General features: G+C 33.6%; 1 protein-coding gene across 1 annotated transcript; it reads right to left on the bottom strand.

Annotated features, from left to right (window-relative positions):
• Positions 1-4,224: 4,224 nt before the first annotated feature.
• Positions 4,225-8,957, bottom strand: LOC116142996 (pentatricopeptide repeat-containing protein At1g62680, mitochondrial-like). Its single transcript, XM_031428416.1, has 4 exons — positions 8,870-8,957; positions 5,522-5,905; positions 4,995-5,064; positions 4,225-4,321 (listed from the first exon to the last, which is right to left on the bottom strand). Exons 1-4 carry the CDS (start codon positions 8,955-8,957, stop codon positions 4,225-4,227), a joined length of 639 nt encoding a protein of 212 aa, XP_031284276.1.
• Positions 8,958-12,732: the final 3,775 nt, after the last annotated feature.

Here is a 12,732-nt window from a genome sequence, read left to right as displayed (position 1 = left end):
GTCAAATTCTAAAACCTTTGCTATGATACCAAAAATGTAATACTCTTTCTTTAGCTAGTATACTCGTAAAATAACAGTAAAACTCAGTAAATATATATAAGAAAATATATATGTAGATGAGTATAAAATAATGGGCCCATAACTAATTTTTCTTTATATACAAATCCTTATATAATATAATAAAGTCACAAAACATCACTCGACAGTGTTGCCAAACCCTTCTGCTTCTTGACGTGCCAAGCGACCACATTTTACCTACTACCTACAAAAACATTGAAAACAACGGGGTGAGCACTAATTGCTCAGTAAGTAAACCTGCTATGCTACTCTTCTCTCTCCGTTGTTCACATTCTGAATTTCTTTCCTTACATCACACTTCTCTGTTCTTTCTCTATTCTTATTTCTCAATACTCATTATAGTAGGCATGGTATCGTGCATAGGTATGATGCAAATGCACAAATGCATAAGATGTGCATTTTCTTTTCTGTTTTTCTATTTTTCTTATTTTGTTTTCTGTTTGTTTTCTTTGTATTTCTTTCTTTCCTAGTCTTTCTTTCTTTCTATTCATTCTTTCTTTTCTATTCATTCTTTCTTTCTATTCTTCTCTTTATATTCTTTCTTTCTTTCTATTCTTTTCTTTCTATTCTTTCTTTCTTGCCGATCGGACTCGGTTGAGGCATGAATTTGGAACCCTAGTCATGTGAGTGTATTCTTTAATTCTGGGTACAGTCCTCATCCACATGCACTTCTAACGGACTGTACAATTCTTTTTACTAATTCTGAGGCCACTCACTAAACGCATCATGCATGCGGGGCTATGTCACTCACGGGTTCCCCATCACAACAACCTTCTCTTCTTTTATCTTTTTACACTTCTTTAAATAAAATTTCAGATTTGAACTTCTTTAATATTTCTCATTTCTTTCTATTTGTTCTTTAACTTTAATGTTCAATATTGCTCTTTAATGCTCTTATGAGTATGTATGCATGTAGATGGGCTCATGTTTATTATTCTTTCTAAATTCACATGTTTGGATGCAATAATGCAATATGGAATGTAAACATGTCATTCTATAAAATCTACAAACTCATATCAAAATAAAAAATAATCATACTCATACATGCACTTCTCTTTGACATTTCATCAAACAATTTATATGTACACATCAACTCTAATTTGGTTACACTTCTACCTCTCTTCTAAGCCACCAAAAGTTGGACTAAAACACACCAAGATTAACATCAAACCTGTCCAGGATTCACACTCCATAAATTCTACTCCAATTCTTCCATAATTCATCCAAACTCTTATTAAACATCAAGTACACAAACACTACTTATCATGGATAAATTCTAACCATCATTCAACGTCCATTCCATCAACAATTCTTCATTTATAAGCACATACATGCATAAAAGAAATTGTCTACACAATATTATTCCAATCATATCTAGGGTTGGATTTACTTAACTTAGATGTGAGCAATCCAACACTTTAGTAGTCTTCCTTGACATAACTCCTTTTCTCTTAACTCCTATGAACACAAATCATAAGAATTCAACACTTTAAAAATTAAATCTCACATCTTAGTGCAAGGATCTTACCTAAGGATGCTTGAGATTGAAATTCCACTAAAAATAAACTAAGATCTATGAATTTCCCTAAAAAATGATTCAAGAAATTTGAGAGAACTTGGGTGGTAAGTGGTGTGAATGGAGGAGAAGAAATTGCTAGGGTTTCATTCTTCAACTCTTAATATAACAAAATATTATTTATAGTTTCCCATTTTACCCTTTCACTTTCTATGAAATTCCATCTATGTCCTTTAGTCAATTACCATAATGCCCTCATTTTATTGCATTCTCCATTAAATTCTATCACTTTTCACTTCTCACTTTTTCAACTAATTATGAGTGAAAATACCATTTTACCCCTAATGAAATTTTAAGGCATTTTCTTCACACTTGGTTAACATAACTTTAAGAAAATTCAACTAAGGGTATAAGGGCATAAGCAAAGCTACGTACCTCGGTATGGGCGTTACATAAAATTAGCTAGTCCTATTTTCCTTTGGCATAACATAAGGAAAAAAAATAGAGAAAACAAGTAAAATAAAATAAGAAAATAAAGTAAATTAAGATCCTAAATTTATCAGGAAAATTATCTTACATAGTATCCATTTTGAAAAGAAGGCAAATTATTTTGGTATTGTTGTATTACTCGGATATAAAAAAGGCTAACCGTCTATTAAAAATGTCTTTCTAATCCTTTGCACCATCATTAATTGGAACAAAACTCCATTAGCGGTAGAATTATTAGTTTCCAAACCTCAGAGGTGACAGGGTAGTAAACAAAATTGTCTAATTATTTACGAAATATATTTATTAATTAGGACTTATATTTTCTTGACAAATATATAATAACAAAAATAGAAACAAGACAATAGGTAAATAATTGTTTCTTTTATGTTATAATTATTCATTTTATTATAGTATTTCATATTTTTCTTTGAAAGAAAACTCTTTAGTACCAAATCCTTTTTCTGAAAACAAAATGGTACATATCATAAAATCAAATGGAAATATGCATATAATAAGTCTATGGGTGATAATCCTCATGCAGTTTACATCATTACATGCGGCATGGCATGCAAAATGAAACTGTCGCATGAACCCAACCTCAAATGAAATCATTGTTCACCACGATCCTGTGATGACCCAAAAATACTCACTGAATAGATGATTTTGTAAAACATTTTTTCTTTACTTATATATTTTTGAAAATAATGTCTATGTGATTATGGTACAATTATTTTAATTATTTCTTATAAACTGATATTAATAAACTAGAGATATATTATACATTTTCTCTGATTCTGTATTTTTAATGTCTAATATATGGTACTGAAACTATTATTATTAACTGTTTACTTTATTAGTTCATTTATGATACATTAAAACTAATAATTGATAAATGATCTGATACCATAAACTAAATATATAATAACAAAAATAGAAACAAGACAAAAGTAAATAGATTTTTCTTTTATGTTATAATTATTCATTTTATTATAGTATTTCATATTTTTCTTTGTAAGAAAACTTTCTATTACCAAATCCTTTTTCTGAAAACAAAATAATGCATATCATAAATTCAAATGGAAATATGCATATAATAAGTCTATGGGTGATTAGAGCCGACGGTGGGTCGGGTCAACCCATGGCACGACACGGCCTGACACAAAAAAGCATGGCACGATAAGGCACGGCATGAAAAAAAGCACAGCACAGCCCCACACGAAAATATGTGGGCCGTGCCATGGGCCTACATGGCATAGCACGAAAAAAAATAAAATTAAAAAATAATAAATTAATATTACATCTTTTTGCAAGTGTAATACAAGAATGACTGTAAAAAAACCTTTAAGTGTTTTCTCATCTGATACCTTTAGGCGGTGAGGAACTTTGCAGAATCCTGCATGATATCTATTCAGACATTCTTCATTTATCGTTGGTTTCATTCCATTCCTACAAGGTTTTGGCATTGTAAGAGTCCATTGCCCATATGGCCAATGAATGCATGTAATTTAGCGCTCTAAAACAATCAATGGTGGTCCAAGCTTCAGAATTTAGCAAAAATAACTACGCAGAAAACAACGAGTCAGTCAATTATCAGGAACAAATAGTTCTGGAGCAGATATTTTTCAGTGTAAATTATGCAGAATGTAAAGTTTCCAATTGTAGTTGGCAGAAATTTATCCTAAAGGTAGTAACCTGACAATGCAGGACATAAAGGAAGGATGCAAATGGGTATTTAGTCCTTATCTTCTACATTTTAGGATCGAGTAATTGAGTCCTTGGTATCCCTTTCTGGATTTCCCCTCTTAACCTATTAATTTCTCTCTATCACCCTATATAGAATACTATATTATCTATCTATGATATTCGTCTCCCCCTCCATCACCTAAGCAGCAAAAATATTATCTACTAGACATTATAACTACCACAGTTTTGTCCAACATTTCACAACATCAAGAATCTACTAGAAAATGGTAAAACGGTACATCCACCCAAAAAAAAAAAAAAACTGACAAAACAGATGATGAAATGAAATCTATACAGATTTGAGATAGATTTAGATCTAAAAAGCACAAACTCATACCTTAGTTAACAACCTATTAACTAAGCTATAAGATAACAACTTTAAATAAACTTAGGGGTTCTTACACGAGTGCATTTTCAGACCATGCTGCTTCATAGATTTCAATGGCAATTTGAAATCCCATATTGACCAAATCTCCACGATCATCGTTACAGCAACTGCATATGTAACACCAGACCATATTTTTCTTGACTGCAATGTTGTCATTTTAATTGTTCCAACAGGTAGATCCCATTGACCGGCCCTGTTCTGCATCCATATTCTTTAAGATATTCTAGTGAAAAACCTTCTCTAATGCTCTTTTTGCTTTGTCTTCATCAACTATAGCTGAAAGAGCACATGCTCGTGCATAACTACATTAGAGACACACCTGGTAAGTTCTAATCTTATCAGATCTGAACTAAAAAAGAATATATATTGAGAAACAGAAACATGTGAAACACTATAAATAAATCAAGATTTATCAGGCCTGGATAATTGAGAATATCAATGAATGAAGTTAATCAGTTGCAACATACCATTGTCCAGTAAACTAATTAGCTTGAATAGATGAACTTGAGCGGCTACCATTATTGTCGTAGTTGAAGTAAGAACCAATCCAAAATTCCTCATATACAACTTTTGCTTACTGAAATTTACACCAAAAATAATCCTCAAACCCTTAAGATCTACAACAAGTGCAAATCCAAACGAAACCTGCAATGCTGCCACCTCCAATATATCTACTTACAACAGAGACAGATCACGTATCGTATGTCTGATCCGAAAAACTATCATTCTCAATCATCCTATCACCATCCCTATCAAATTCGAACAGATAAAAATGTTTACTGAACCTTCTGCTTACAGTAACCAATATAGAGCATTTGGGCAGCTGGATGAACTTTTGCAAGATTCTGCTCTGAAAAAAAGTTTAATAATCACTAAAGTTTTATCCAGTAAACTTCAATTTCGCTTTTGGACCGGAAATTGAGGAAGCTTGTTCAAACATTCACTATAATTTTTAGCCTTCATTAGTAACTGCATGACTAAGGACATTGTACATTTGGTCGGCTTCACATTTTTCTCCGCCATCTTATGAAGGAGTTCAACAACTTTTGGTATCTCATTATTCCTGAGGAAACCAAACATAAGCGTATTAAATGTGACTACGTTTGGAGCACAACCTTTTTCCTCCATATATGACAACAACTCATTTGCCATTTCTAGTTGTCCATTTTTACACAGCCCATTGATCAAAATGCTATATGTTACAACATCTGGCACCAGGTTTCCATGAAGAGAAAATTTCTGAAATAGGTCCCAAGCAGTTTCGAATCTCCCTGTTTTACATAATCCGTCAATGAGGGAACTCAAACCTTCAATGCCAACTGCAAACTTATTAATCACTAGAGCATTAAACATTTCCAATACTTCCAAAACGCACCCATTCTTGCAAAGTCCATCAATGAAAATGTTATATGTCCAGGAATCAGGGAAAACATTGTTAAGTCGCATCTCACCAACTAAATTCTGTGCATCTTTCACCTTAGCTATAAGAAAAAAGCCAGTTAACAAGGTGGTATATGTAATCACATTAGGCCTAATTCCTTTTGAAATCATCTCCCGATAAAGACTAAGAGCTTCATTGACTTCTTTATTCTTGCAATAACAATTGATTAAAGTAGTGTAGCAAACAACATCAGGTCTATACCCCTTTCTAGCTATAGAATCAAACAACTCCCTTGCATCACCAATTTTATCTGCCAAGCAATAACCGTTTATTAAAAAGTTGTAGGTATAAATGTTAGGAACTACACCCTCTAAATCATATGTTCCAAAAATAGTTGTCTAGCCTTCTCAACCAATCCAGCCTTACAAAGACCATCAATTATAGTATTATAAGTAACAACATTTGGCCTACAAATAACACCAAATTCTATACTCCCATTAACCATCTCTTCATGAACCTTAATGGCAACACGTATCCTTCCTCTGTGTTACATAATCCACCAATCAAAGTGTGTGCAAGTGATCACATAGCCCTACAACCACACAATCATTTTCTTAAACAATTCCATTGATTCCATATCTTTCTCTCTCACACAGACCTAATCAAACAATTAAATGTCACGGTATTTGGGCTAAAACCCACTTCAAAATCGCCCCAAAAACCGCATAACCATCAGAACCCTTTCAATATTACGCAAGCAATTCATCAAAATATTCAAAGAATAAACTTAGGACAACCCAGTTGAATTCAACAGCTTATAAGGAAATCACTTCATATAATGCTTCTTCTTTGACTATGACTAAACAAAGTAGTGAATGATGAAATGAAGGGTTTCGAATAATCATGTAATAAAAAAGTACAATGCTTCATCAGTAAAGCTACCTGATCACAATTTTCTTCGAGGAATTTAGCAAGTGAGGATCTTCAAGGGGTGTTGAAAAGAATACGAAACTTCATTTTTGGAGCTTAAAGATGTGAGGTTGTGTAAGTGAGCTAACAAAAATAAAACATTAACTTTCGAAGATGGGTTTTGAGAGACTGAAGACGAACGAAATGGGAATTTGAATCTCAAAGCCATGTAAGAAGACTATTTTTGTGGGTCATTTTTTCTGAAGTAAGGTCATTGCAAAAGAAAAATGCATTACAGAGAAATGTTTTGACAAATTTCACAAACAACCTTTAAAGTTTTCAAAATTGCAAACTTATGTCAAGTATCGATCTTTCCTATTCAAACCACCTTTATGATTTTGAAAATTGTTCACTTAGCATCTTGAAGGTTAAAAATGTAAATCCATGTTCAAGTGTTTTTTGGTTTGAAGTGGTTTTCTATTAAATCCAAAATTATCCAGTTGATCAAACAAACCAATTTATATAAGTATTCAATTTTACCTTTTTTTTAATAAAATTATAAGATTTAAATAAATCATGCTATTGAACTTTGTATTTAATTTACAATGATATATAATTTTTTTTAATTTACAATTATAAGATTTAAATAAATCATATTCTGCGAGAGAATTAATGAAATATGAGATAGAATCTTGAACTTTTCTCTCAATGTTTTGACATGCTAATTCTTTCAATTAATTTCTCTTATTCAATGGTAGTGGATGGATCATTATGTATTTATTTAACATTCTTTTATTGTTTATTGATTAAATTTTCCATCTTAATCCTATGAACGCCTTTTTATTGTCACGCCCGCTACCCCACACAGGATTCCTCGCGGTGCCCACACAGGTACGTGACTCACTAGGTACTGTCCCCACCTTAAGGGATTTCTTAGCCTGATGGTACTCATGGTGCTTCCCATTTGCCTATAGCCCCTTGGGCATGAGTTCGAGCCATGGGGGAGGCGAAGAAATCCCTTAAGGGGGGGACAGTACCTAGTGAGTCACGTACCTGTGTGGGCACCGCGAGGAACTCTTGTGTGGGGCCACGGGCTGACAGAACCACAAATTTTATGAGATAATTTTAATAATGTTTAATCATGATGCTCATAGAAGCCAAGTTAATTTCAAGGGAATCCATGAATTTTAATGTTAAAAATTTATAATCAATGTTTGCTTATTGATTAAAATTTTCTTACGTCAATCAGGACACAACTACTTTTATAACTTCAATAATGCTTAATCAAAATGATTAATATTAATTTAATCTCCTTTATAAAAATATTATTTAAGTGCAAAACATTTAACTTTAAGCATGCATAAACTGATTACTTGTATTAAAAGCTTAAGCTTAAGCTAGAAAAGGTATTAAGCTCTGTAAGAGGCATCTTCACGTGTTACATAAACCAAGCCCAAATTCATACAGAAAGACCAACCCAAATACAGCAGGATGTAATACGTGGGAGATTCAAATCATGACCTCTACTTTAATATCTGTTGTGTGTGATTTTTGTCGTAAGCTCGAAGGTCTCGGCCCAAAATTAATAGATCGACGTGATCTCAAGGTCATGGAATCTTGAAGTCTGACTCAGCATAACCTCATTGCTGCCATCTAGTACAACTGTTCGACAAACTAAGGGATAAGCCTTATCTCGAACATCTCGGGAGGGATAAGAATGAATCAATATCTGCGCGATCCCAACGCGCAAATGCTAAAATCAGGAAATCGCTTGCCAAGTCTTATGGCAATCCCGGATTTCTCTCTACTTCCTTTGGTGTAAACTTGTATAAATACCCCTTCCAAATATGAGAAAGGGGTTAGCAAATTCCAAATATGAGACTCATGGGCGTGAAGTTAGAAGACAAGCTGATTCTAGGAGGCGACATGGGGGAACAAGTTAATAATGGTCGTCGGGGGGAATCTCGCACTTAGTGACTTAGTACATAAAAGAAACGAAAAATGAAACATAATTCATAGATCACTTAAACCCTCTAAAGTACCCACTTAAAATTAAGAAGGAATATCATACAAATACCATGGAACAACGTTTAATCCTATTCATGGGGATTATGTAAATATTCCATTCCGAAAATAGAAAGTGAAACAATTAGATCTTTTTTGAAGATTGGTACTAATCTATGATCTAACATGTACAAAGCGAAAACCTCATTCTCGATTCTACGAGAAATTTTATGAAAGCATCCAATAGAATCATGAAGAGTCTAAGTGAAACAAACATAATCATATGAGATATGGATATTCATTCAAAACAGACAATAAAAATGACTATATGCGTCCGAAAATTTTAATCAAGTGAGCATACAGATGATATTCTTCATATTCTTCCTCAGACATTTTCCAGACCAAAGACATTTTTTCACATTTTCCACAAGCATGAGATGCAAGGCCATTGCTGTTTCAGTACACAAACTCTATAGTGCTCTAGTGGTCCATCTTTCTGCATTAGGATTTTCATCTATGACAAATAGTAAAATGGATTCTCCGCTAGAATAGAATCAATAGGTACAGAAAAGCAAAGAACCTAATAGTTGCACTGTGAGTATTCAATGTTATTTTAGACCAAGAATAGACCACCAACCCATAATAGTTTTCATGATCTTGTTGGATCCTATGCCATTGGTCATTTGTCACATAAAAAGGAACTTGATCCCCATCTAATTGGCTAAAATTTCTTTGAATCTTGGGGTAAGGTATTGAGGCGATCCTCATCACAAATTGTATGAAATATATGTTCCACAAGAAACATATTAGAACTTTACCCTTTTGAATAAAATGGGTATAACTTTGACATATCTGGAAGAAAATTTACAAGAAGGGTACTGATATAGATTGATCTCAACAGCATATATATTTTTCGTCCTCAAACAGGTATCTTTTGTCATAAGTGTGTTTACAGAAACATATTAAGGCAAAACCTTATGTTTTTTATAAGAAAGAGAAGTTTGTCAATTACTATGCTATTCTAGTTAACATGTAACATGTAACCCCAGGAACAAACCTCACTTCTTAAAGAAGATTTCTCTGAACTCATTATTTGACTTCAGCTTCTCATCTTCCACTTCCCTGACTTTTGGATTTGTCGAGGGGACACCAAGCTTCAGCCATGCTAATCTCCCTGAAGCATTAAAATTAGGGCTAATTTATGTGGTACTGTCCACATTATGCATACATATGTTGAAGTTTAAAGGTCAGGCAATGTTAAATAAGGATTTGACTGTAAGACTGATGTGCACATGGAAGGTCTAGTGGATAGCATTAAATAAGGTTTGATAAAAATGCAATACACTCGTCAGTGTATACTTTGGCTCTTCCAGTGGCGGAGTCTTTGATGTGCTGGTCATTTGGATGCTCTTCAAACTCGGGTTTTGCTTCTTCTACTTCGTTTTCTTCAACTAAGTTCTGTGCTCATCTCTTTTCTTTCCCATGCACTTTCTTTGGGTTTTGGGCAATATTTTTCTGCCGCTTAGTTGGAGACTACTCGTCAGTCATGTTTGAATCTATTTTACTCTTTCCACTAACACTTTTCTTATGTACTTGTCTCTCTGATCTATTAGTTCAAGAACAGATTTGGCTTCTTGCTATAACCTAAATAGTTGTAGCTCTTCCAAGTGGGGTGTAATCTGAGAAAGGGAACAAAGACAAACATCTTTACACATCGAGTTAAAATAGCAAGGATTGCATACATTCAATAAATTCCAGGTAGATGTATCATAATTTAACAACATCTTTAACAATGTTACGTAACAACTTGACTTAAAAGCTTAAATTGATAGTTAAGCGTTCAAAAACCATACTTAAAATTTAACACAATCTCGTGAGCTGAACAGCCACAATCACAACCATAAATATAACATAAATACATATAAAAGTTTATAATCTAAATAAGAGCCTATTTGTTATAAATTTTAAATAGTGTTTTATTTTCGAAGACAAGGAATATAAAGATTTTTATTAAAATAAGTTAAATGTTTTGAAAAACAATGTTTTTGCATATAATCCTAAAAAAATTAGTGTAAAAGTAGAAAACAAGAAAGAAAATATTTCTCCGTTCTTTATATCTTTGTACTTAAAACCAATAAATTCCAGACTAGATATTTTCAAATATGTAAAATAGAGATAAGCTTTTAAAAATTCATTATAACTTAGTTTTTGGAAAGTATTGTTTAAATCACTAAACCAAAACTAGGCCCATGATTCATGAAGAGATTTAAAAATACAAAATATTTTTCAAATACTAAATTGAGATAAACTGTAAAATTTTAATTGTAACTAGTTTTCTTTTCTTCAAAATTATTTTGAATTAAACAAACAAAACTGGCCCAAATTTCATAGTAGAGGATAAAACATTGAAATCAGAGAGAAAACAAATCCTGAGATCTTTTTATTATCAATCTCTTAAACTAGATAAGACTTAGAATAACTCTTAAATGATCATATGTCTAATCTAAAAGAAATCTCTACTCCCTACTCAGCCGTTGATAGGAATAGATATTGTTCATCTCCGCTTGAAAAGATGAACAAAAAAGTCAGGCAGTTCCTTTTTTAAGAATATAGTTTTGGACTTGTAGGCAAGTAGTAACACACAATACCTTATCTTCTATCTTTTTTGATGAAATTCTATCTATTTCAACGTGCTTGTCCTATCATGATGCACTGGATTGTGTGCTATGTCAATCGCACCCTGGTCTGTCACAGTACAACCTATAGGCTTTCGTACTTTTGATTTCAAGCTCTACCGAGATTCTTCTTAGCCATATTAGTACAAATCCCAGAGCATTCGCACGAAACTCAGCCCTCAGCACTATTTCTAGCTACCACGTTCTACTTCTACTTCCTCTAGGTTACTAAATTTCCCCAACAAGGTGCAAAACCTAGTCGATCTTCTATCACCCCAGAATCGGCCCGTCGATCTATAAGCTTTACTTTCACCTTTCATTCTTGTACCCAAAAATTGCCCCTTCCCAAGGGTCATTTTAAGACCTTAGAATCCTACTCACAGCGTCAAAATGCTTCTCTTGTGGTTATGCATATGGCTCCACTACACTACGAAAAAAGGCTATGTCAGACTAGTATGAGATAGATATATCAACTCCTAACCAGCCTTGATTAACCTACTTATCATCAGAGCATCACAACTATTTTCTCAAATTTCAGATTTGGCTTCCATGGGAGTCTCAACGGTTTGCAACTAGTACACTATATCCTTCAGTAAATCCAACACATATTTTCTTTGTGAAACTGAAATTCCTTTGTACCCTCCATACAATCTCTATACCAAGAAAATACCTCAATGCCTCATGTTTTTCAATTCAAAATCCTGAGCAAGAACTTCTTAAAAGCCTCCATTTTCAAAACTATTCTCCAGTATAATAATATCGTTACATAAACAATTAATAGTAATCTACACTAACAGGTGTTAAAGGAAATGTCAATGATCAGTCTGCCCGAGTAAAACCATACTTTAACGCCTTTGTGAATTTTTCAAAACCAGGCCTGGAGACTGTTTTAGGCCATAAATGATTTCTCAATTTGGCACACTTTTCCGTCCTTTCCACTCCCTTCAACCCAGTGGCATTTCCATGTATATCTCTTTTGCAAGTTCACCATAAAAAATGCGTTTTTCACAATTATTGCGATAGAGCAGTTTAATTTGTGCAAGAGATGAGCACCCTGATACGTGTTCACTTAGCACAGCAAAGGTCACCTCATAGTCTACTCCTGTAGGTTTAACGTAAATCCCCTGCCGCCAGCCTTGCCTTCATTCACACTGTTCCATCTGCCTATACTTAATGAAACACCCACTTGCATCTAACAGTTGTTTTCCCTTTAGGTAAACTCACTAGCTTCCAAGTCTTGTTTTCTCTCAGAGCCTCCATCTCGCTCTATCACGGTCTTCCTCCACTTTTCATCCCCTAATGCCTCAGTGTACGGTCGTGTTGGAACCTCACAACTATAGATTAGTGGTGAATGCAAAAAATCATCGCCAACTTATCGTATGACAACATACTTAGCAATAGGCATGTAATGTACAGATCTAACACCCCTCTTAGTGCAATAGGTAAATGGAAAGTCATGCCTGATATAGACTCATCAGAAGATAGTTTCTCTCTACACTTGTGACTGCGAATCACTGTTTCTTCCAGGTAGGTGATTGCTCATGAAGAT

Source organism: Pistacia vera, unplaced genomic scaffold (assembly GCF_008641045.1).
Source record: "Pistacia vera cultivar Batoury unplaced genomic scaffold, PisVer_v2 Contig423, whole genome shotgun sequence".
Taxonomy (NCBI): domain Eukaryota; kingdom Viridiplantae; phylum Streptophyta; class Magnoliopsida; order Sapindales; family Anacardiaceae; genus Pistacia; species Pistacia vera.
The sequence above is the reverse complement of the archived record's forward strand: the minus strand, read 5'-3'. Positions and strand labels throughout refer to the sequence as shown.

Excerpts from the sequence above, each read along its gene's own strand:
- LOC116142996 (XM_031428416.1), bottom strand. The coding sequence starts at position 8,957 with ATGGCCTTGCATCTCATGCTTGTGGAAAATGTGAAAAAATGTCTTTGG. Across the intron at positions 5,065-5,521 it reads GTTTGCAGTTGGCATTGAAG|AGCAGAATCTTGCAAAAGTT; the intron begins GTTTGAGTTCCC and ends ACTTTTTTTCAG. Across the intron at positions 4,322-4,994 it reads TACTGTAAGCAGAAGGTTCA|TTGCTGTAACGATGATCGTG; the intron begins GTAAACATTTTT and ends TTACATATGCAG.